This window comes from Haliotis rubra, unplaced genomic scaffold (genome assembly GCF_003918875.1).
Source record: "Haliotis rubra isolate DU_JTF1 unplaced genomic scaffold, ASM391887v1 Scf399, whole genome shotgun sequence".
NCBI classification, from domain to species: domain Eukaryota; kingdom Metazoa; phylum Mollusca; class Gastropoda; order Lepetellida; family Haliotidae; genus Haliotis; species Haliotis rubra.
The window spans coordinates 55,310-82,591 of NW_025767078.1; the positions used below are offsets into that span (position 1 = coordinate 55,310).

At 39.4% G+C, this 27,282-nt stretch overlaps 1 protein-coding gene across 1 annotated transcript in view; it reads right to left on the reverse strand.

Annotated features, from left to right (window-relative positions):
* Nucleotides 1-5,537: 5,537 nt before the first annotated feature.
* Nucleotides 5,538-27,282, reverse strand: part of LOC124287015 (protein WWC2-like) — a 94,643-nt gene continuing 72,898 nt past the window's right edge. Inside the window, 13 exon segments of the mRNA XM_046723471.1 lie at nucleotides 5,538-11,121; nucleotides 12,175-12,302; nucleotides 17,685-17,708; nucleotides 18,924-18,997; nucleotides 19,341-19,491; nucleotides 20,894-20,992; nucleotides 21,195-21,446; nucleotides 21,916-22,034; nucleotides 22,380-22,483; nucleotides 22,923-23,038; nucleotides 23,371-23,568; nucleotides 23,871-24,057; nucleotides 25,359-25,445. Of these exon segments, the coding sequence (XP_046579427.1) occupies nucleotides 10,998-11,121; nucleotides 12,175-12,302; nucleotides 17,685-17,708; nucleotides 18,924-18,997; nucleotides 19,341-19,491; nucleotides 20,894-20,992; nucleotides 21,195-21,446; nucleotides 21,916-22,034; nucleotides 22,380-22,483; nucleotides 22,923-23,038; nucleotides 23,371-23,568; nucleotides 23,871-24,057; nucleotides 25,359-25,445 (1,663 nt within the window). The 3' untranslated portion in view covers nucleotides 5,538-10,997.

Genomic DNA, 27,282 nt, shown 5'->3' on the forward strand with positions numbered 1-27,282 from the left:
GGGCTGGAGTGATGGGGGTTGGATTGTGATATTAGTTCACCAATCGAGAAATTTCAATGTTTGGCTTGTACATATAGGCTTAGTGTCAAAATATCAACCCCTAATCACATCGTTCGGGGAGATGGCAGATATCCTGTGTGTTTATGCTTACAAACGTTGTGTTACATATTGGTATAAATTGTTGAAGATGCCATTGTCTCGTCTGCCCAGAAAGTGTTATAACTTATTATTGTTAGATGCTCGCCATGGTAAAACAAATTGGTATCAAAACTTAAGTTATTACTTAGGATTTGGTTATGTATGGGAAAGATAGTATATTAGTAGCTTAAATTCCTTCCTGACTGAATTTATGATCAGGGCTCAACACTTATCCCATCAAGAATGGCATAAGTCGTTATCATCAAGTTCTACAACTTATTCATATTCTCTGTTCAAGTGTAATCTATCTATAGAACCATATCTTAGTGTTATTAACGTTAGTAAATTTCACATTGCACTCGCATCGTTTCGCTGTGGTTCCCATCAATTAAATATTGAGACAGGTAGATACACAAATAAGCCAAGACATCACAGGTTATGGATCGTGTGTGATAAAGCATATATAGAAAACAAGTATCATTTCCTTTTAGTGTGTACTGCATACAGTTCCTTGCGCATTAGATATATTCCTGCCAAGTATTATACATAACCTTCTTTGTCAAATTTCAATATATTGATGATCTCAAACAATCCTTTTGTCAGCAGAAATATAGCAATGTTTATTTATTATGCTACAAAGCACCACCAATGAAATATGGCTGCAAATATGTAATATTTGTATTATGGGCCGATCGCCTGCATACACTCTGCGAATAAATAAATAGATTCCGAAGTGTCGTATACAGAAGACTTGACATGTTAATCTGATCAAAATCCGTTAATATGTCACCTGTCAGTTGGTTATATTTTCATGCACACACTTGCAGCTCACTACATATATATCCGACATTAATGGGTGCAACAAGGACTGGTCGGCTCGGAATCAGTATAATGTGTCATGCTTCACTGCGGCACGGTATCTCAGTGGGCTAGCACTATAAAAACAGCTTCAGTCTGGGCTAGTACAAGCAGCCGCACATACACATACACACGCATGCACGTCGTCATATGAGTGAAATATTCTCAAGCACGACGATAAACCCAATTTCACCTCACATATATATCCATTTCAAAGCCAATACATCACCAGCCACTTGGAACAACACGAACGGTTACTGGCGGTCGGTTTTCCGAAGCGGACGTACAATATCCACACATTTGTCTGCTGTTAACGTCATTAAAATATGAATAACAGAAAATGAAATGTAAAATGTACAGAAAGCCTAAACTCTAAAACTATTTCCAACGCATTTTGTCTTTTGGTAGTCTTTTTATTTTGTCTATAATGTGACTAACATGTTCGTGACTCATTTGATTTTTCGGCGCTTTTTGGTAATGTTAAAGATGTTCTACTGGTTCCAGTTGCAAGACGTTTAATAGTTGGAATGAGAATGTGTGATACTTGGAAAATTGTAAACATTTGTGATATTTTGATTAGTGACCTACAATGTATGCACAGATCATCATCTCAGTGGGGTTATATATATTTTATGAAAACAAATTGCAAGTGTAACATATGTTATATTTGGGACTGGGTTACACTTTGTTAGTAAAGTACAGATTCTAGCTAGTACTTTGGTTGGGTTGAGTCCCTCCGGGATTCGAACGCACACCTTTAGAGTCAGGCTCCCAATCGCTAGCACAAAGAGTAAGGTGCCTTACCTTAGAAAGTGGAACCCCAAATATAACATATGTTACACTTGCAATTCTAATTGTGTATTCAAATTGCAAGTGATTACCTGGCATTTGATTGACTTTAACCTACAAACAAATTACGCCGCGCCCACTTACCACCTAGTCTTTCCTAATTGGCTGACATGAGAATGAGAATGATATAATTCGAATTGTTTTTTGCAGTGATTTGTTTTGTTCGTTTGCTTTTTGTTACACGCCGCATTCAGCAATATTCCAGCTATATGGCGGCGGTCGGTAAATAATTGAGTCTGGGCCAGACAATCCAGTGATCAACTGTTATGTTATAACATCAGGAGCATCGATCTTTGCAATAGCGATACGATGACATGACTCAACCAAGTCAGCGAGCCTGACCACCCGACCCCGTTAGTGGCCTCTTACAAGCATGGGCTACTGATACGGGGATTTCCAATACGTCATCTAAGAATATTCTTGGCATAAATTTGTATCCCATAATCCCATGCGTTTCTCACTAAGAAAATTCTAAGAATTTAAAAATATCTCAGCTAAGATTTATGCTTAGTGGCTTGGTCGATTGCTACTTAAGATAATTTCTCAGCTAAGAATTCTTAAGGAAACTTAAGCATAAATCTAAGAAAATTCTAAGAAGTTTAGTGAATCCGGCCCCTGGTTACACAAATTAGTCGTTACCGGCGCTGTGTTTACAGATCGCTGTCCTTCCGGCTGATTAGGTCAACGGAGTTCAGTAATGGCAATATTCTGAGTTCATCAGTTTAGAGTTGTTTTATGACATCTTCCCCAGGCAAGGGATTAAGTGAGTATAAAAGTACTCTTTATAGTCAGCCCTACCACCCATGCCTCGGGACGCTGCTTCGTGAAGAAACCCATTGTCATTCACCGAACACTTTTTTCCCCTAAAGCAAATTTCATTGGGATAACAATTAACGCCGACTTTGATCAAGGTTCAAAGACGACTGAGTATATCTGTATATCTGCCCTCGAGGGATTTAGGTTTCCGACAGGTAAGAGGAGACTGAATGAGTGGGTGAATTTAGCTTTTCGCTGCTTTTAGCAATAATCCAGTTTTCATGGCGGGGGGACACCAGACATGGGGAACCGAACCCGGGTCTCCAGAGTGACGAGCGAACGCTTTAATGTCTAGGCTACCCCCGCAACCCCAAGAGGGGATTGAAGGGGTCACGTGGTGAACCTCACTTGTTATTTTATAGGGTCATCATACTCTATAAAATATATCACTGGGTTGTCTGCCGCATTTCTATAGCAACATTATATAACACTCTGAAGATTCCTTTTCAACTGGTTTATTGCACGTTATCATATCCCAGTTGCATGGAATTGTGTTCACTTTTAAAACATTGGATTGGTTCAGGCCTGATTATATAGGGAATGCCGTCATAATAGCTGAAATCTTGCTGGCTGTAAGTGAAGAACTACATTTGTATGAATCAATATGTACTACTCACAATATGTTAAAGAGTGAGTGAGTGAGTGAGTCTAGTTTTACCCCGCACTCAGTTATATTCCAGCTATATGGCGGTGGTCTGTAAATAATCGAGTCTGGACCAGATAATCCAATGATCAACAGATGTTAAAGATTGGTTCTATTTATATGATGAGTGTTAATATATCACGGAGCCAGTTAACAAGTGTACAACCTTGACCTTTAGACATGGAGTATGTAAAAACCTCTTCAAGGTCAAGTGGACAATGTTGGCCTTGACACAGGGATAGTTATGACAATGCTACAATGTCCATCAAAACGATCAAAATCAACCTTTTTCTTGTCTCCGTCTGGTGTCCGTCACAATGGAATCGAGGACATAAGCCCAAGGCCATCTTTACCCCACAGGATTTTAATTCATGGACAGTATTGTTCAGTTTCCGACCCATGAGATCGGGGTTGGAATTCATCTTCAGTAACCCATGCTTGTAAGAGGCGACTAACGGGATCGGGTGGTCAGGCCCGCTGACTGGGTTGACACATGTCATCGTATCCCAACTGGGTAGATCCATGCTCATGCTGTTGATCATTGGACTGTCTGGTCCAGAATCGTTTAGTTACAGACCGCCTCCATATAGCTGGAATATTGCTGAGTGCGGCATAAAACTAAACTCACTCACTTTCCAATTATAATTTCATACCCTGACCAGCTACCTTGAGTGGCACATGTGGTGTAGCCACTTATGCAAAATAGTAATGTAGCAGAGGATTAAACAGGTACAAATAAATCCACATTATTTACCTGTGAAAAACATATTAAATAACAAAAAGTAGTTTCAATTGTTCACACTGTAGAGCCCAATTTGTGAATTCCATGTCAAACTTCGAATCAGCAAAGACTGGACAAGCAAACAGCTTCAGGTCATCTGTAGTGCACATGCTGCATGAAATTCTGCTGGCTAACAAAACATGTACCCTCTGCCTGGCGCAGGTCAGTTGAAACTACTATGTCCTCAATCTATAACACTGGAGGAATGCAAAACATATCCTTGATTGCCACAAGTTGACCTTTGTACTGACAAACACAATGTTTGAACTGTTTGTCAAAGTTTTGAATCTACATCATTCCCCAGCCTAGTGCAGGAAATCCAGATCCTATACTTGGGTCATTCCGTTGCGTCCCAGAGGGCAAACTGAATGCCTCTATATAGCTACTGTGGCCATGAAGAATCAAACCTGTCTCCAGCAAGACAAGGTCATCCAATAAAAAAACAAACAAATTCTATGTTTAATATGTCATTTTATGCAAAATATATAAATGTTACATTTAATTTAAACAGACAATGTGCTCATAATCAAACCTGAGTATGAAGATATTAAGTTTGGCTGTGTACAGGATGCTAGAGTCTACAGGGGCACCTGTCACCTGGTCACAAACACCCACCACAGACACCAGGACCTCAGTTATCCACAAACCTCTCTATTCCAAACTCCATGATCCAATGTAAAGAAGTACACACGTTAATATTTGATAAAGATTAAAAATAAAGACAAAAGCACAATTAAACTTATTCATCTTAAATCACTGATAATTAACAGCCTAACATAGATGCAAAATATTTTTCTTATACCAGAAAGAAAGTCTCATTTCAGTCTATGTAAAGTAGCTGGTGCCTTGCTGAGGGTGTTTATGACCAGGTGATGGCGACAGAAGGGGCACAGAAAGAGAGATGTCAACTCGCATAGAACAGTTAGTATGGTTTAACACTACTCCAACAACACTGCTTCAGCAAGCCTCCAGCAGTGCCACACTAAGACACAGGTAATGGGGGAACACCCATGCTGTTCAGCTTTGGGAGAATGAACCACTGCCCCCTTAACTGTAACACAACTATGTACATCGCCTGCCTATGTTGGTGTTGAATACACAAAGTCAACAAGCTTCTTAGTCCAGAACATAGTAAATTAAAGTAATATTGCTTTAAAAAGTAACAAACAAGTACTGGGCTCCGTTTCACAAACAATCATAGCGCTGACTGTCGTATCTCCTATACTGTAACATAGACTTACAACAGTCCTAGCGCTACGACTGTCGTATCTCCTATACTGTAACATAGACTTGTGACAGTCGTAGCGCTACGACTATCGTAACTCCTATACTGTAACATAGACTTACAACAGTCCTAGCGCTACGATAGTTTTGTGAAACAGGGCCCCAATTTACACAAAAGGTCTGTTTTATTAAAACACTACTGTATCAAATTAAAACATAATCATATACTTCTTGATACTTAGTATTTATTAAGGATATTCAAAACTGATTTTCATCAGGTCAATAGATCTAACAATACTAATCATCCTATCAATGTTAAGTAGTATATTATGGTTATAATTTAGATTAATGGAAGGTAGTTTTCTTCTGTGCATTCAACGCCAACTTTGAAGAAGCATTTTCAGAGATAATGTGGAACCACACTCAGGAACACTCGGCTCGGGACAGGAACCAGCTAATGTCTCTTTAAGAGTACAGTCCATACTTCTTAAAGTATTTTAAATGCCACGGGAACAAGATAAAATCTGGAGTTAGATACACAATAAGATTAACATAGGATCCGATCAATACCCACTCCCATAGTCTATTGGATGTGTTTCTAGGTTAACTTGCATTTTCCTCCCAATTTAAATATCTTACAAACAAAATGCAACCTTCAGAAATATGCAGTTCAACTTCTGGATTGTCAGCAACATTCAACAAGGAATCTACAGCAAACCAAGAGGTAGGCACCTTTAATGTTAAGAGGATACTTGTATCATCTATTATTCCTACCAGTGCAGGAGTTGACAGGAAGGAAGGAAGGAAGGAGGTGAAACTACTTTTGATAATAAGCTCGTGTATATAATTATGACAAAGCAGAGTTTTAGAAAAGACGGTTTCACACCAAGTCTCCACTATTTTGACAAAACGACTTCGTAGCAATATTGTTGGAGTCACATGTAAAATGTATGACAGGAGCCTTTCAATATAATTTACAACATGAATTCTTATGAGTTTGGAAAATGTTGGAATCAGGTCAAGTAAAACTAATTTGTTGCAAAAAATGATCAAATAAATTGTACACAAATTAAAATAAAGAAATAATATCACTGAATGTTTTCATGATCAATTTGAAAAGTAAAAACTTTATATGGCACGATTTTCAAATCAAAATGGAGTTTTGAAAAATAAAATATTTCGGCCATATGATAAATTTCAAATTATTTAAGTTAACTCATGTCTCAATTCCACATGTCACTCAAACAATAACATGTTTCAAGAGTTTGTGTCAAATTGCAGTTAATTCTTGATAAACGTATGACAGAAGCACATATAAACTTAATTTGTCTTTCAAGCAAGGAGTAAATATTCTTACTGAAACAATTCAATTGACTTAGCACCAAACCAAACTTACATACAATACGAATTTTTTGACAAATACCTTTGTTAGAGTGAGAGTTGACATCCATCAAGAACTAACTGCAAAATGAACACAATTCTTAAAGCTAGGAGAAAAACTTCAAAACAGAGTATTATCAACAAGTCAACGCGGCTTTTTGTAAAACTTGCTACATTCTAGACAGAGCACCCACCAGCTCTCCCAAACATGGGAGGGCATATGGAACAGACAGTGTCTTGCACAATTTCCACTGAACAAAACAGTTCGTCACAAGCTTCTCACTATACTGGCCTTGTGCTAGAGAAATGCAGCTTTTTACTTACTTTAAGCCCCTGGTGCGGGGATTTGTTCCACTAAATTTCAAAATATTTTCTGGTAAAAAATAACGATAAAAAAACCTCTGGACATTTTAACCCATTTTGCTACAACTTATTAATTTCCACAAAATATGACGTAAATGTAACCCAAATATGCTGGGGCAAAAGGTCTGCTTTTGGCACAAGTTAAAAATGCAGCATTGATGAACTCCATGTACACCTTGCACACAGTGCATACAGGTCCACAAAGGTGAGTTCACAACCAAAATCCCTAAGTTTGTTCCCAGAAAACCTCATTTTCTATTACCAATGCTATTAATTCTATACAATATTTGTCCAAATTTTATTAACACATATGTAAAAGAATTTGAAGGCACTGAGATAAGTTACTCCAGCCAAAATTTGGACACTGGTACCCAGTGGATGGAAACTAATATTTGCGTTGTTTCCTCAAATTCTCTAAGCTTGTCAGGATGGTAATTGTGCAAGACTCATCTGTGAAAGAAACAGTACAGGTTGTTAAGATTGATCAATGACGTGAATGTACATGAAGGGGTGCAGATGGGTACTCAAGAACATCGTCGCGTAATTCTTACAAAAATAACCATAACTGGTGTCCAGTTTTGTTTAGCAAAACAATTATTTCAGTTTTCTTCTTGGATATAAGTGACAAAAGGAGCGAGATGACTCCCATGTGGGTCCTCGTGAGTATATGACTGCTGTGACAAACAACTCTATACTTACATATCTACGTGTTGTAGATTCACCGCAAGTCCATGACGGCCGCACGGCGTTATCAGAGTGGTTGTCATCATCGTGTTTCACGACAAACGTCCCCACCCTTCCCGATGAGTTATCATATAAAATACGCTATCAAATATCATATGGCGTGTTATGTATAACATGGTTAATATTGACACAAGTGGGCGATACCATAATGTTGAGTATGACGGATGATTCTATGAAAATGTATACAATATTCAATATCATGATGGCGATAGATACTCTATACACACAATGACTATAGACAGACGATGGATGATGATGATGATGATGGTGATACTAATACAATGTGGATATGCTCTATGAGAAATAAATATGATCACAGGCAGGAGTAACCAAATATTCCTGTTTCTACAATAGACTATATACAGTTAGACTTTGGCATGCATGTATTGTCTCACTAAGTAGATCCTTTTTATTTACATATCGTACAAAAATCTAATAACCATGTTAAACAGACGAGACCAAGCCTCGTCATGTAGATCTTCCGTTAATGAGTTTTCTGGAATAAAATCAACGAACACAATGTTCCTATTGCATGGTTTGTGCAGCACAAACACCACACGTTCAAGCATACGATTGTTATATATCTACAAAATATGTAACATACACATTTTGTACTATTCCATATATACTGTTCACCATTTCATAGGGATATTTCAAATGTCAAGGTAGAGGCTAAATCTGACTTTTTTTGTGTTTGGAGATGATGTACAAATTGGATGCAATTTGATAGAGTGTAGGCTTACGCCACTTTTAGCAATATCCCAGCAATATCATGGAGGAGGACACCAGAAATGGGCTTCACACATTGTACCAATGTGGGGAAGCGAACCCGGATCTTCGGCGTGATGAGCGAACACTTAAATTACTAAGCTACCACCGCCCCTCAATGCAATTTGAACTGGATCTAACACGTTTAGATTCGTTTCATAATATCCAATGTATAAACTGAATTGTTGTCTCCCGGCTTGAAACAAAACTCAAAAATATGTTGGTTCCATGCCATAATGACATCCTACTTGCATGTGAAGATCTCCATACACCTGGTCAGACTTCTCCCCTCCCTGGACACTCAGCATCCCTACCAAAAGTTGAGTAGGATAACATATTAAGAGTCACTGTTGCTGTACAGATACTGCCAGCAAGCTTTCACGTCACTGGTAAAACGTAAAAACTGCGATATCACAAGTTTCACATGCACATATATTGTCATCACCAAATATGGACGCAGATTTCAGTATTGCCATAGTAACACCAGCATTCATATTCACAGTGTTGAATCAACATTCTCAAAAACACCTTTGACAAAGAACCCTTACAACTCAACCCAGGAACAGAAAGTTTCAGAAGTTATTACAAAAATGCTGGTAGTCGAAAACAGGTTAAAAATTAAAAAACCTCTGTATCCATGGCACTAGAATATTGGAAGAAATTATTCTATTGTTTCCCACATGAAGTTCATCCACAAACAGAAACTTAGTTTCTGTCAAGATCCTCAAAGCATCTTTAGTTCAACAGTAACTACCTGGCTGAGGCATTATACGAAAAAATAAGAAATGTTTCTTTTCCAGAATCATTGGCAAGAACATTTTACAAATTCATTGCATGAAAGTATCAGTTGAAAAAGGAAAGCTGAAATGTAATAAAAAGTGGTCGTCATGAAAAGTAAAATGAGTTACCTCCCTTTGCCTAATGCCCTTCTTTGAAGGTTTGTCCATAATAATATAACTTGGTTAAAAACTAGCGCTAAAAAATTACAATTTTCTAAAATTTATTAAGGCCACATTTGAAAATTTGGTTGGTAGGCAGATCCATACACCAAATAAATTAATTTAAAATGCCTTAGATTCATAATATCATGTTCTGAGAGGACAGTCATATTGTACGAAGTCAAGCCAACATCGATTCCAAGATGGAACAATGCCTCTGCACACATACCATTCCCAGTGTCCTGTCAGTTTATCCTATTACTAAGTAACCATGGCAACCTGGGCTTCAGTTCAACTTGCTACTGAGACAATTACGATTACAACCACTGAAGCTTCAGAGTGCTGACTTATAACAGGTACGGAAAGCTACAATATTATTAACTCGAACTAAATTGCACGATTTAACTGAGACATTCATTTATATATGAATATTCATAAACCAAAATTCACCGCAACAAATTCACTTTTATAGGAGAAAGACAACTGCAAACTTAGTTTTTGCGTAATCAACAATCTTTCCTTCGAAAGAACTGATATAGTATACATATAGCCAATATATATACCTTCAGGGAAATACTGAATACAATCTTTTGATGTCAACCACTGTCACTTAAGACGCGTATCCTGAAGCAGTATCTAGTCATCACTACCAGTTCATCGTTTCCACGACAACAGTTCTTCATTATTTCTGCATGTGGTATCAAATAAAATTTAATGAGAATACAAAATTTAGAAAATACTTTTTGAGCTTCAATTTCACATCCAGTAGTAATACTGAAAAAATATTCTGATAATGTTCTAGCCCTTCGAATGATGAACTGGTTGTATAATGCTGATCATGAAAATGAAACACAACCACTCACCTAAAAAACAAATTGGAAGGCTTGTCTCCATTTCAACTTGATTTTTTGGAAGAAATTTAGAGGTATATTTCTTTCTGTTCAATACTGACATGACAAGGCATTCATGTATGATAAAAAATAAGAGTGAAAAACGAAGTAAAATTATCGAAAATGATTTAGATTGTAAACTCTCCATGAAAATTAGTTGCCAACATTTCCTCAGATCATGTAAGTACTGCTAATCACATGACTACCAAATATGGTACTGCTGATCACATGACTACCAAATATGGTACTGCTGATCACATGACTACCAAATATGGTACTGTTGATCACATGAGTATCAAACATGGCCATATAGCCACATGGCATTTGTCTTCAAAGATCATGTCACCAACATGATCTTCATATCTGTGATTTTCTCTTTTTCCACTTAGCTGTTACGTGGTCACATTCTTGTTCCGTGACTTCCACAAGCTTTACCTCGCCATCAGTACAACCATTGGTGTGAACATCAAAACTGTGCCTGTTTTCTGTCCAACCAGTTCACGAATGCCAGGCAGCTCGTAAATGTCTCTCAGTGCTGACGACTTCCTCTGGTGCAGGTAATTCAACTTATGACTTCTTTCACAAATGGACATTTGGTAAAGCAATCAGACTTCTTCTCCGACTCGGTCATCATTGAGGAATTCCTCCAGTCTGTCGTCCGTTGTGGCTGTTTCACAGGGTATGACAGGCACCTTCATGTTGACTGTTGTGAAAAACGCCATCTTTTCTCTGCAAGAAATCAACATAAAAATTCAAGGTTTCCCTGGCAATATGTTTATAACATGTATCACTGTCATATCACTTTCATTTCTTCGAAAATGTGATACTAACGGCATCAGAATATTCAAACTCATTCCAAAATGTGCTCATCTAAAACTTGACATGCATATGCAACAGTACTGTCAGTACAAGCAGTTTGATGATGGAGGAAACCTAGAGCAAAAGAGTGATTATGCTTTTACGCCGCTTTTAGCAATATTCCTGCAATATTGTGGCAGGGGACACCAGAAATTGGCTTCACACATGTGGGGAATCGAACCCCGGGTTCTCGGTGTAACGAGTGGACGCTTTAACCACTAGACTAACCAACTCCCCTCCAGCAAATAAAGAGTTAGATTCCAACAATTCAGTGAAGCCCACAAGCAGATGCACATAGCTGACACTAGCAGCATTACCAGATCAAACCTAAACCCAGGATCATAAGTTTCTGGCAGTCAAATCTGCACTTCAAACTGCAATGTCTTAGACTCTGCCACCCCTACCGTTCAACAAACGTCCACTGAAATCCTTGCAAGGAAATCAAGTGCTCGTCCCAAACTGGGACAAGAACCAACAACATGTATTCTAATCAACATGTCTTTGCTATAATGTGCAACTTTAGATCTAGGCAGGGGTGGAAGGCGTGCTTACATCTTCATGTACATTCTTGAAGACACATTTCACTTGCTATCTCTCTAATGGCTTCTGGGTCGGTGGGGTAGCCTAGTGGTTAAAGCGCTCGTTCGTCACGCCGAAGACCCGGGTTCGATTCCCCACATGGGTACGATGTCTGAAGCTCATTTCTGGTGTTCCCCGCCGTGATATTGCTGGAATATTGCTAAAAGCGGCGTAAAGCTAAACTCACTCACTCACTCACTCTAATGGCTCTGAACAGGAGCAACCTTGTGTCACATGTAGTAGAATACTGATTTGTTTTTGGACATATGTCCAGGTGTAAAAAAGGGCTTTTACTACCTTAGACCCCCAAAAGAAATGGCCATGTAAATCGCTGATCAGTTTTACCTGAAGTTGATGGCATTACACTGCTGACTTCCTCTACGCATGCGTTGTACATCTCTTGTGACCTTCTTCATGAGCTGTTGGGCACGACGATCTTGCTTAGACACATTCTTTGACGTCTTCTTTTGACTCTGCAAGAGAAGTAAAGGATTAGCTTTAACTGAAGAATATCCATCCTTGAGCCATTCATTACACCTGCATCATCTTAGGAGAGGAGTACAAGAGTTGGCTCCCTTCAATACAGGTCACTTAACATCATTGCAGGAAATCATTAGAATGTCTTAATTACTATCAATTTGGCATATTAATTGTGAGACTGATTAAGATGAATTCACAGTGGTTCAAGAATCGCAGTATACCCACACTACGCCTTTTGGTTTCTGTAAATAAGATATTCAAAATGGCTAGTTTTAGGAAACCATGAATACCATTTCACTTATATCACAGCTACACGAAGGAGAAATATCACTGTGTTCATTCAGTATTGTAAAACGCATAAAACAGGTATTGTGCAGACAATGGACCAAACTAAAGTCATTTTAAACTTAGGAGTCAGCAGATCCAGGGTGTGAAGGATCTGGGACACCCAGGATCACAAAATATCAGCCTCCTTTAAAATCATATAACTTAACAAAACACCTTACAGACAGATTACAATTATACTAGAGAGAAATACAGGGGTGGAAATAACCCATGTCCGAGTCCAGTGTTTTTTTTCTGTCGGGCAAGCACACTTGTATATCACGCTGTACCGGTGTCCGGTTGACATTCCAATGTTAATTATTATTTTGCTTATATAAAAAATCACCAAAACAATCGGCCGGTATAGCGGCAAAATTATCAGGGCAAGTGATTTTACATGTGCCACTGTACCGGAGTACACTAGCAATTTTAAAGTTATTTCCACCCCGGAAATATTACAAATAATACCTAGCTTTTTATATACTGATATATATCTAAATATACAACAGCAACATTAAAATATATTTTCCAGAATTATACATAATTATACTCATATATAATATATTTCACAAATATTTCATATTTCACAACAATTGTTTGTTTAGACTGTGAGGAACAGTACACAGTTTTCATACCATGCATGGACCATGCTATCTGTCATGTCAGTCAGTATATGTATGACACACATTCCCGCAGTGTTTACAAACAAACAGCATACATTACTTGAAAGGTCGTTCACGTCAACATTCTGTGGAGTACAATGATCGGGTCATAATCCGGCATGCCAAACATCTCAACTATTCCCCTCAGGCCCCGATTAGTGTTAATAGGCCATACACTTTGTTCATAGCAATAACTGGGTCACTGCAAGCCAATTCCGCACGTTGATGTACACTTTGATGGGTAATGCATTTCACTGAAGTTTAGTCTACAAGTTGTCCAACTCCAAAACATTTTCATCATAAAACTATTAGATACCTGCTTCAAACAATTAAACTAGTTAAAGATAACACAAATAGCTTTCAAGAAGAATATACATGCTCCAGGGCTATTAGTGTGCTGTACTGACTCCAGAACATGTATTAACCTTGAGGCAGTATGATGGGGCATGTTAAAGATCAAAGTCATGCTTGGTGTGAATCAATCATGCACCGACATCAATCTTGACACTTCAATACTATGCGCTTATGAATGAATGACCTACTTGCTGACATGGTTGTCAATAGCAACATGACCTAAATCTTTGCCATTCAAATTCCACAGATATAAAACTCACATAACAACTGCATATGATGAATACATTAACATTCACACTTGGAGTCAAGGGAGGTAACTCACTTCGACTGACTGGCAACTGATCCCAACTACGAGCCTGGTTGGATGCAATTGTCTAAGCCCAAAATGATTATTGTGAAAATATAAACTTTTAGAACCATGTGGCCTTGTTTACTGTTACATGTAACTGAGTCGAGCGCCAGTTTCCGAGTGACCGGGCTGATCCCTTGCTATAATTGCTGTAAGTGTATGTTAAAGTGTAGGAGTTACGCTTGCCACATCTTTATGGGCCCTGGAATTGCTACAGACTTGTAATGTAAAAGTTAGTAATGTAACAGATGACAAGTTTAATGTGGATGTGTGCCCCTATATAATGGTATGAGTTAATCTGGGGTTCAAGAGCATGATCAGATCCTGTACCAACCAAGGGCCATAACTTCAGTGATATGCTACAATAACTGGAAGACCCATAGAAAAGCAATGATGAGAATCTAACCTGGGACAAATACATTCCATACAAGACAGACTACACTTTAGGCTAACTATTAGTACAACCACCTGACTACCATCCTAGCCCTGAATCTCATATTCACATCCAACCACCTGACTCGAATCCTACCCCCCAGTCTAAGTAAACTTAGGCTCAGTATTATTCACTGGTATATACTGAGTCTAACAAACCCTAGCAGAAGGTCGTGTCAGATAATCTTTCTGCAACCTATGACCATCCAATCAAACGGGAGACGGCCGAATGGAATTAACCAATCAGAAAATGGCTACTAATTTGGGTTAGGTGGGACTTGCTAATTTGCGACGCAAGATGAAATTGACAGTGTGCTCGCTTAGGTGTTTCTGATGACATGGTTACTATTAGATTATATTTCCGCAAGGTGACGTCCTTTAATAGAAGACAAAACACAATTTTCAGCAAGAGTTTACTCACTGCTGTGAACAATAGCGCCCACCATGTGTATCACTCGGAAGCGATCGTGTGGAAAATATAGTATTTGGAATTGTTTGATTACAAACGTTTTCGAGGTAAAAATTCAAACGGTGTGTGCGAATGTTAACTTTCACAATTTGGTAAGCTGTGTTTTGATTGGTCAATTCAAAAGGTTAGCTGACGCGACCTTCTTCTAGGGTTTGTTAGATTCAGTATAGCAGTGTAGTATAGATTATGAGAAAACATGATCAATTGCTTGGTCGTTTAGTCACTGCGACCAATCTTCCGATTATTTCAATTAATCAGACCACCACTACAACACAGCACTACTCTTTTCAACATGACCTATACTTTGTTATAATACTGTCAATAACCTATCAATCCTCTACATATTTCATGTTGGCTAATAAAACATGTATCGTTTACATAATCTGACATAAAATATTCATGCCTGCAAACAGAAACCAAATGCTATCTCCAGAACTATCAGTCTTACTGCCTGATGAGAGGCAAAACAATAGCATCCTCGAACACACATGCAGTAAAAGTAGTACTTCTGTCTGATACAAAGCAAGGCTAATTTGTATAAGACAAATATTCAGCTAATATTCAGCATACTGTACAGTGTCTATAAAGATGCAAGAGTCATGATACATCACATTATACACACTCACAACCAACACATAACCAAGATAATCTAAGAAACGGTTTACCCTATTTTTATGCAAGATGATTCTGAAATTCATATGCAAATTCTCATTTTCATGCCAACAATATGTTCAAGACACGAAGTTAATGTGTTATTAAAGATGAATGAAGGGGCTTCTAACTGAAAATACATCAACGTTTTCATTAGTAAGTTAGGTTTTTAATGCTGCAGTCAGCAATATTCCAGCTTTGACAGCAGCATGTGGACCAGACAATCAAGTGATTGACATTGTGAGCATCAACACACACCACTGGGGAGGTGAAGTGAGGTGAGGTGAGGTGAATTTGGATTTAACGTCGTGCTTGAGAATATTTCGCTCCTATGACGACGTGCATGTGTGTGTATGTGTATATGCGGCTGCTTGTACTAGACTTAAGCTGGTTTTATAGTGCTAGCCCACTGAGATACCATGCCACAGTGAAGCATGAACACCCCACTCAAACACATTATACTGATTCCGAGCCGACCAGTCCTTGTTGTACCCATTAATGCCGAGCGCCAGGCAGGGACCAACAAGTACCATATTATAACGTCTTTGGTATGACGCGGTCGGTGATCGAACCCGCGACCTTCCGCTCTCCGGGCGGACGCTCTAACCACTACACCACGGAGGCGGTCACACGCCAATGAAGTACAATGACACGGAATCTACCAAGTCACAGAGTCTGACCAATCTGGTTCCCTATTATGACCAGCATCAGATGCTAGGGACCAATTAAAACCCAGAATCTTCACTGGGTTTTCTTTACTGGTTCCTGTACAACTAAATACAAGATGACATGACACTCCCACCAGTGTCCTTCAAGTTTGATCTCAGATTATTCGAATGAAGACAAACTGTCACATCTGACCCAGAAAGTTGGGAATAATAACAAGCTCAGAACAGATGTTGAGGGAGTCGGAGAATTATTTTCACAAAACATGTAACAGTGAGAACTGAATCAGATAGAGAACACGATCAGCAGACTCCGGCACAGGGCAAGAATCAGAAGCAGAGGAGATTGTAGCTGTAAAGACTGAGGGATATCCTGGCACATCAAGGTCTGGTGAGATTCTGGTGAATAGCTGGCAGTAGGGTTCCTGCTTGTAAGATTCAAGGTCAGTGAGTGAGTATGGTTTTATGTCGCTTTTAGCAATATTCCAGCAATATCATGGCGGGCACATCAGAAATGTGCTTCACACTTTGTGCCCATGTGTGGAATCAAACCTGCCCTTCAGCGTAATGAGCGAACGCTTTAACCACTAGGCCACCCCACAGCCTCTAATCAAGGTCAGAACAGAATCGAAATCAGGTGTGAGTGGTAAGGAAGTTGGTTAATAGACTTTATCATGACAGTGAAAGCTGCTGCTTGCCAGGCAGCAATATTCCAGCTATGTCATTAATGATGAGAGAGAGTTCTACATAAACAGCCCCAAGATGACCTCAAGGAGGATGTTCTTCTGAACATGGGGTGCATTTATGACAAAGTTGAGCATTGTTAGAAGATATGGGCTTGACTGTCTATAGATACAAAGGAGATCATAAACAGGCAAAACGGAGCATTGAAAATGGCAACATATGCATACCTACATTATACACTACATGTATACCAAAAACTGCAACAGACTTTCCTAACCTGCTTAATGGAGCACCATACAAAGAAGACAATATTTAACTTGCCAAACTGGAAACAACTACAAGTGATACAAACCAACAACACACCTTGTGCATTGTGGGGTTTCTGTAAATTAAAATTACCGTTTTAATTAAATTAGCAAACATTGACAAGATTATGAAGAAATAACTTTTTGGGTACAAAGACAACTTCTTTAACAATTTTGATATTTTGTGTCAATGTCAAATGGGTAAATGAAAATATGTTGCTATTTTCTACTCTTAGGAAAAAGTTGTTGCATTTTCGGCAAGACGGTGTTCTCGATCAGTATTCCCATTTTCAAGTTTTTAGGGTTCAGCTGATCCAATACATACTACACAAGCTAGTCTTCTTGTCACTATATGTTTCAGTTAAACAAACATGCTATATGAGAGGGCAGGGGTTAAACTGGGGTTAGACTATGCATTAGAATCATGCTATCATGCTGATTGGTCAACTGACAGCAGGATTAAACCAATCAAAATCTTACATGATGTCGTAGAATTCCCAGTTTCTGTAATGAACATAGCATAATGAGGAAGGAGACTATGGAAGTTTATTCAGGAGGTAACAGAAGAAGACATTGAGACGTCAAAAAACTTGTCTTGGGGAAGATAGTTCACTAAACTGCTTCGCACACTCTGCTGAAGTAATGACTCAGCATTACACAGCAGCCAATCATGTGACTGGACTTGTTTGTCTGCACAGACATATTCTCAAAGCAGACTGGCCAAAAAGTAAGCATTTTGATGCACTTTCATATCCTTTTGTAAAAATTACAAATCTATGATCCTACAACTTTGATATTGAGGAGTATGACTGACTGACTGACTGACTGACTGACTGAGTTTGGTTTTACGCCGCTTTTAGCAATATTCCAGCAACATCACGGCGGGGGACACCAGAAATGGGCTTCACACATTGTGCCCAAGTGGGGATTCGAACCCGGGTCTTCGGCGTGACGAGCCAACGCTTTAACCATTAGGCTACCCCACCGCCCTGAGGAGTATGACAATAAGTCGTCATACATAAGAGAGACAATGTTGTTAGATGTGTCCAGTCTCCAAATGATGACAAAAAATGCAAATTGTTAAGATGTGACAAATGATCACATCCTGCCTTCCAGATGAAATAAACTCTGAGTGTGGACACGACTCAACTGCTCAAAGTCAATTTAACTAACAATTAGGACAGTCACTAATATCGCTTTGTGCATGTGGGCCCACAACTTGAAACAGTTATGGAATGAGAGTGATCAGTAATTCAGTGAAGGCATGTAAGCATGATGAACAATGAATCCCAAAGTAATGGAGGTCTGAGACATTTACCACTTCCATGAAACCAATGAGCTGGTGCGATTCCAACGTGATAAGGGTGATTCTGTGATTCACCTCTGGTTTCGGATACCACAGAATCACCTTTGCAGAGCATTACTTAGATGCCTTGCATGACTGGACCAACCGTGGCCCCAATGAACATTGGAGCTTCATCTCCAGTTTTACCCTTAATCTGCAGTTTTACCCTTAATCTTCATGGGACAAGTCAACGGAGTACTGATGATCTACTGTCATCTATGATCTCCAGGAGGACCACCAAACCAAAAACATACTATTGACAAGCCTTGCTCTGGCAAGTCTTTCGATACTCTAAGGTATGTCAAATTGTAAAGGTGACTCTCAACTGCCTAAATTGTTGTCATACTTCTCCTCAGTCACTTGTTTGAACTCACCAACTTCTCGGCATCAGACAGCAGCTTCTGCAGCTGGTCATCGTCAGACAACCAATTGGGCAGCTCTGTTGCTCCTGGAGGACAAAGTGTATTCAGGTTAAAGGCACACTGCAGGTAAATCATGATTTTAGGGCATAACATAGTGTCTCAGCAAATCAATAAATCTTCCAATTCTTGCTGGTATCCCTGTTTAATCAGCCTTTAAATAATCAACTCTGGGAAGGGTAAACTAGTGGTTGATAGCATGAGGTACAGTGAGTGAGTGAGTTTGATTTTACGCCGCTTTTAGCAATATTCCAGCAATATCACGGCGGTGGACACCAGAAATGGGCTTAACATATTTTGCCCATGTGGGGAATCGAACCCGGGTCTTCGGCGTGAAGAGCGAACGCATGAGGTACATATTCCATCAAATACCTTTTGACTTGGCCTCCTCCATAAGTCGCTTCAGTTCTTTTAAGCGTGTGATTTCATCGTTGAGGTGTGACAGCTTGACGTGGGAAGCCTGCAGGTCCAGCTCCAGGTCCAAGGATGTCCTTGGGTTCAGGTGGGCGGAGGATGAGGACGACTGAAACAATGTGAGGAGGTGCAGAATAAAAAATGCCAACCTTTTGTTTTATCAGGAAAACAATAAAGTATCCATAATATTGGATGAATACGATCAACAGTATATTCCAGCCCAAGAACATATAGAAATTACCTCGGCAAAATAGTTATATGGACGATTCAACAACAGCGATGACTTACAAGTACAATTATACAACTCATTTGATGGGAATGGAATCAAAATGCTATGACTATGAAAGGAGTGAGTGAGTGAGTTTAGTTTTACACCGCACGCAGCAATATTCCAGCTGTATGGCAGTGGTTACCATGAATGGAAGTATTCAAATCAATGATAAATAAATAGAATCATAACAAAGTGGTATCACAATAATACACAACAAGAAGACAAAGTCATCAATATCCCCCGCAATGGCAAAATACTCTTCAAGATTACGTCTACGAGTTATGATTATGTAAAATATTTAGTTGTGTATATAGAAAAGTGGAAGGAGAGTATTGAAAGGTTTTTAAAGTTCTGCTCCAGAAAGCAGCACTATCACCAATTTCAGGCTAAGTCAAACTTGTTGCCATGGAAATGCCAAAAATATTTAATTCAGAATTCCAAAACTACCAAAAGGCACCAGTACACCATAAGATCTATCTATGTGCCAAGTTTGGTGAAGACATATAGAACGGTTTTAGAGTTCTGCTCCGGAAAAGAGCACTACCACTAATTTCAGTCAAAGTCAAACTTGTTGCCATGTAATCGCGAAAAATATTTAATTCAGAATTCCAAAACTACCAAAAGGCACCAGTACACCACCAGATCCATGTATGTGCCAAGTGTGGTGAAGAAATATTGAACGGTTTTAGAGTGCTGCTCCGGAAAAGACAAATGTGCACGGATGGACGCACAGACGGAGTCCATTTTAATACCCCCCGGGGATAATAATAAGTACATTAACAAAGACTATACATGGATCATCATAGCATTGATCTTTTAGATGGGGAACAAACCCGTGAAGGTCCGGGTTAGAATGCGCCTTCAGTAACCCATGCTTCTTGTAAGGGGCGACTAACGGGTGGTCAGGCTCGCTGGCTTGGTTGACACGTCATCAGTTCCCAATTGTGCAGATCAATGCTCATGATGTTGATCACTGGATTGTCTGATCCAGACTCTATTATTATATACAGCCCACTACCATATAGCCGGAATATTGCTGAGTGTGGCGTAAAACTAAACTCACTCACTTACTTAGATGGGGAACAAGGTTTTCAGTGTGACAAGCCTATGCCATAACCGCTAGGATACTCCCTTCAACAGTTCTATAATTAATTTCCACTGGTAATACTTTATAATGGATATATAGGCAAAATTTTGGACACAGAAAGGTTGAATTGTGTCAAAATGTTGTCTATCATACCTTGCCTTTCCATCGAAGACTTCTCCTCTCCAATGCATTTCTCTGGAATGGCCCTCGTTTGTACAGCGGCATAGAACTATCACTGTCACTACGATTGAGCTGAAAAACAAGAAATTCATTTTCACATTAACAAATCTTTGCATGAAAAGAAAAATCACCCCATTTCATTGAACAGAAATTAATTAAATACATTCTCATTAAGAAGTTTCCACCCATAATTAATCCATTCATCAAAAACTCCTTTACAAACAGCACAACAAGGGGAGACAACTCTTGTCCTAAGTTTTACACAGTTACACACCTTGCACACATAGCCTGGCGCTTGTTGTCTGCATGCCGGTGAGAATGTCTGTGACCGACGGATGGTGCTGTTTCGAATGTGATGATTGTGTTGCCTCCGTTTGATTTCTTTCACCAAATAATCTCCTTCGGTATTCGTCTCAGCATCACAGGTTTTGACATGTAGAGATTCGTCCGATTCAGAGAAGTGGTCGTCCAGGTTTTCAATGTTTTCAAGCTCAGCAAGAACCTCCTGCATCATTTCATTGTAGTCCTGAAGTAGAGAGCACAAACAGACTAATGCCAATACCATTTTATATAGGTTGTCGTAATTGGCCTAAAACTCAACAAAGAGTTAAAATTCAGCTTTTCTAGATCAGCAGTTACAAATCAATGAAAACCAAACACAATCTAACATGGCCACAGTAAGATACCAAAAGATACTTATTTTTTCTTTGAGTTCGCATAAAAAAAATTATACGCAATATTCATCCCGCTCACGAACAGTAGTTACAAAAAAATGTTGTGGCTATTAATTGAAAAAGAAATTAGGGGCCACTTTTGGGCAAAAAACAAAATATTTTCCTGCAGCTTCCTCAGAAACAAACACATTCATACTTCATGGAACTCAGAAAGAAGTTCACTGTACTAAAAGCCTGTAAACAGACTTAATTCTCCCTTGTATACATTTAATACTAATGAAGCTGTGATAAAAGTCTAATATCATGAGGCTAGACTGTTACCTTCTCATCTTCTTCCTCCAAATCTTCTTCATCTTCATCGTCCTCATCGTCGTTTTCCCCAAATCCAGCCAGACGTGGGCTTGTCTCCCTATCTTGGTGGCTGGCCATATCCTCAGGACCTGTGGAGAGAGGTAATTGCCATATATTTATCAGCCCATGCCTCCTGATCACAGGTAAAACTAGTCTTGTAGGACTCCGAGAGTGAGTCACTTTCAAAAATATTCCAGCAATATCCCCAGGAACTGGCTCCACACATTGTACCACGTTTGGAATCAAACCCAGGCATTCAGCCTGACAAGCACTTTGTGGCCAAGGGACACAACTCTGCACTATGAACGATAGTGAATCAGACAGAGCCATGCATGCCCAGTTCAGGCACAGAACACTATGTAGATGATCTTGGGCATGGAAAGTCTTGCGTTATTCTGGGACTGAAAACAGAGATGTGCCGAGTGTGTGCTTACCTTGGTTCCTTGTAAGGGTGGAGGTCTGTGAGGAGATGATGGTCGACTCATCGCTGCTCTCTTCCTTCACTGAAGACACGGCAGGATGGGGAGACTTGTATTGACTGAAACAGGCCACACTTATATATAATACACATCAGATTACACAGTCATGTATTGCATACACCTTCCTATATTACACCGTCCTACACTGCACACACTGTCCTACATGACACACACTGTCCTACATGACACACAGTCCTACATTACACACACTGTCCTACACTGCACACACTGTCCTACATTACACAGTCCTACGTTGCAGTCCTACACTGCACACACTGTCCTACATTACACACTGCCCTACATCATACACTGTCCTACATCACACACTGTTCTACACTGCACACAGTCCTACATTACACACACTGTCCTACATTGCACATGCCATTCAATCTTGCATTGAACACATCATGACATAGACTATTAAATATTGCATAGATCATCCAATATTGCATACTGCATCATATATTCTATATATACCATCACATATAGCACACCTACCTGGCCTCCTTCACGACAACATCCAGGACTGGCTTCTCATCACTTGGCAGAGACGACTTACGCAGTTTGGCTGAAGAAGCTTCGAGGAGCTGTGTTACTCTGTCTGATGATTCTCTCTGAAATAGAACACATGTCCGAAATGAAAAATAATGTTCCTGTCTTGGGTAAGGTCTGGCTGAACATACACAGAATGTATCAAGCCAAAAATACCCCATTCTGGAAAAACAGAACATCCAGATGCATGTAAAACAAGAAGGAATATTTGCTTATCTGTGATTATCCACAAAGAGGTACCATGAAAAGTCCACATATCTTTGGTGATCATTTTTGGAATTCAAACCCATGACAATATCTAGCACAAGTCAGCACTTAACCCACGGTGAGTGAGGTAAACATGCAAACAACCTGGCAGTAATGGATGTCATAATCCCCACAAGTAAAGTGTTACCTGTGTGAGAGTTTGGCTGGAGGAGTGGCGTGTGTCGTCTGAGCTGAGCGTACTGCTGGATGATGGCTGACTGGCTTCACTTGATTTCTTTGTTCCTGTCCTTAAGTCGGACTGCATGAACTTAAAACTTAAAATGTTGTACCATCGAGTAGACACTTCCTTCGGGTCGAAATCAGCCAGACTCACTTGAGCACAGCCCTGTCAACAGAACAAGTTGCATTTTCAAAGAATTTCTGAGACATGAATTATAAATTATGCCGAATGAAAACTAAACATCACAAAACCAAACAATAACAGGTATCAAAGGGCAAAACATTTTGCATGAAATAGTATAAGACAAAAAACTCAATGAAAATATGAAGAACTCAAACAATGATCCTATCTCTATGTTTATCAATGCTACAGATTTTACATCTGCGTGCAAATGTATTTTCATAAATTTCAAAAAGGAAAAGTTTCCATCAATGGAATCTGACACAGCTCATTTCTGTGGCACTCACCAGACACTCCTCCTCCCTCGTGGGGTGTACACTCCACACGTTAACCTGTAGCGTCTTGGAAGACAACTTCTGCTCTGCCAGGATCACACGAAATGTCTCAGCAAATTTGGTGTTCTTCAGATCTGGTAGCGTCTTCGTCTTCCACGACGTCTCCATGTTGTGTGGCAACAGTGCAGCTTTAATACATCTGAAAACCAAGAATATTATCATCAAACTGGGAGGGACAAAGAGGATAGCAGCTCTAAAAAAGGGGGTCAGTTTATTTCTGTCTAAGTACAAAATATTGTAGCTTGTTAGTGAGTAAATGCAGTTCAAAACCACAGTCAGAAATATTCCTGCTATAAAAATCAGCCATGGGTCAGGGAAACCAGTGCTTAAAAAACAACTAGCAGATTACAACAAAGGGAGGCAACTCTGCACACCAACAATTTTGGAGGTGCAACTGGGAATGATATGAGCATTGTGGTAGGTGATGAACATAACTTTCATACTGTACATCAGGGTTTTCTCATTCCTTCCAGAGACTCGCAAATCAGTATCTCCCTCATTCAGCAGCAACCAAGGAGGGGGATACCACTCACATCTTGTGTGGCAAAATCAAAACAAAATAGTTTGCAGAGTCTAGTTAAAGTATGACTGCCAGCTCATTATCACCTGAAGTCATTTCACAGTTGAGCCACTGCGATGCAATTTGTCATGTTTCTGAGCTGCGTCCATGTGGGTGGCCATGAAATGTGTGCATTACATGCCGGATTCATCTACACTCGTTAAATTCACATAAATTCCTGGAATTCCATCCAGTTCAATTTGGGCACTTTTCATGCAAATAACACATTTCCCTTGATGTAAACAGAGGAATATATATCATACGGGCCTTCTCATCGGGTGGACATATCAGACAATCTCAGACAATCTCTGTCAAGCTCTGCAGCACACAGTCTCTGATGAAGACAATCCCTCAAGTCGTGAGTCTCTCAAGGTTGTTTATTTCAACATCATTCCAAATCAATGTAGACGTTTACAAGATACACAAACTCAGAAAAAGAACTTACAAGTCAGAAACTTAATAGTAGTTTGCTCACTTTTTGATACCCCCCATAAAATATTCCAGATGGCAGATTTATTAGATAAAAGATTGCTATGCAGTCAGATAATGGTGTACGACAGGGGCAGATAGATGAATGCATATGAATCCATAACGTATGGGTGCCAATAACTTATCAGAATTGTAAGGATTCATGACAGGAACAATATCGTTTGGGGCAACGATTTTGTTGTCCTGGAACTTACGCCTTATTGGTTTGATGATGACAAAAACCAAAACACTGAAGCAAGTTCATGTGTTGAGTTATCTATAGGCTTGCTGAATCAAACATTTAATAAGTGCAAAACTATAAAAAACAGATCAATTTCAATGACTGATTAGTTGGACTGGTCCAGTCACCAAGGATGCTTCAGCCAGTTTCCAGCATCAGACATAATACTTACACATGGCCTCCTTCTGGGAAAGCAAGTGCCATCAGATTGCGGGCTTGTTCGATCCCTATCAACAACATCTTCTCCACGCCTTCGTACCTGGAACCAGACACAACACAGATTAAAATTAAGTCCAATGACAACAGTACCAGGAAATATAGATTGTACATTGCACCAGACAAAATCGAGAAAAACAGATGCTGACATCAGATTATGCAGAATATGACACATAAAAATCTGATAGATTATTGAAAAATCAGCAGCATCACAACTGACTGATCCCACCCTCACATTTGAAAGATATCAATCACTATAGTGAATGAGTGAGTGAGTGAGTGAGTGAGTTTTATGCCGCACTCAGCAATATTCCAGCTATATGGCAGTGGTCTGTAAATAATAGAGTCTGGACCAGACAATCCAGTAATCAACAGCATGATCATCGATCTGCGCAATTGGGAACCGATAACATGTGTCAACCAAGCCAGCAAGCCTGACCACCCGATCCCATTAGTCGCCTCTTACGACAAGCATGGGTTACTGAAGGCTCATTCTAACCCAGACCTTCACCGGTCAATCACAATAGAATGATATCAATCACAATAAACAGATATCATATCACAATTTACAGATATCACCATCACAATCAACAGATATCACCATCACAACAGACAGATCACTCAGATATCACTATCACAATCAACAGATATCACCATCAGAGGTGGACATTGCCCACAATCTCTAGTTGTTGGACTCCTGCCATAGAGTACAGGAACACCATCACTGGCTACCTCACCACCCCAGGATTAATTCAATGGGGACAAACAGACATGCATCAGTGAAGTCAGCAAGCCTGACACACACACACCCCACCCCCATCCAAACCCAATCACACAAGCCCATTATGTGCTTCTTACAACAAGCATGGGTCCTTAATTCTGGCTAAATATGTGAAACTGTATGACATGAAGAAATAAACCTTTCTAAGTAAATACAAATAAAAGTCTTCAAAACTAATAGATCTTCTTCTAATATCAACTGCTAAACACTTCTTCATTCCATGTCAAACAAGAGACCAAGATTGATTAATAATCTTTTTGTTCAGAGTGAAAAACGACACAATTTCAAACTTCCAGTTAAAGAATCCTTGTAAGCAGACGCCATCTGTGTTGAAGTATATGGCAGATCACCATGACATAGGTCAGTGGAAACTCATCTCCATCCCAATAATAACCCATGACATGAATTCCTCCCATTTCATCTCCTACCACAGGAACTAAGAAAGACGCAACCTTCTGATGAACATATGTGTGTGTCATTCCGAACCCTTGGAGTAGATCTTATATTGAATTACTTTGCTCTGCAAACTCTGGAATCTTTCCAATTCATTTTTCCAGCAATGTATAGCAATCAACATCCTCCCAACAAAACTAGCAAAGAAAAATAACAGTCAAAACAAATTCAACAAAACGTTTTTAAAGTATTATCAAACATCTTTCAAACCCTGAACATCTCAAAAAGGGAAAGTGCATCCTCTTCAGTCTCTGACAATTCTATTCGTCAAAAACAGACACTTAGTTCCAGAAATATAGGTATCTTGTTTGAAAATATAAATAAACTCCAAAACGAGCACGGAAAAGTTCTTCACTTAAGAGGTGAGGCAATCTAGACTTGAGCAATCATTCTAGACTTGAGATAGACTCCATGAATACTTAAGTCTCTAGGGCCTGGAGACGGGCTAGGTCATGAGGTGCTCCCTTGATTGCCAGCAAGACTCAAAGACAACTGAAGATGCTGGTTTCATGTGCACTCAAAGAGGAAATAGCCAGAAGAGTGTGCATCACTAAACACACAGCTTTGGACTGATGCCAAGATCTGCACAGAGGAGAGATGACAGTTTATCGAACAAAAATGGCAGAATGCTCTAGCCCATCGGGGA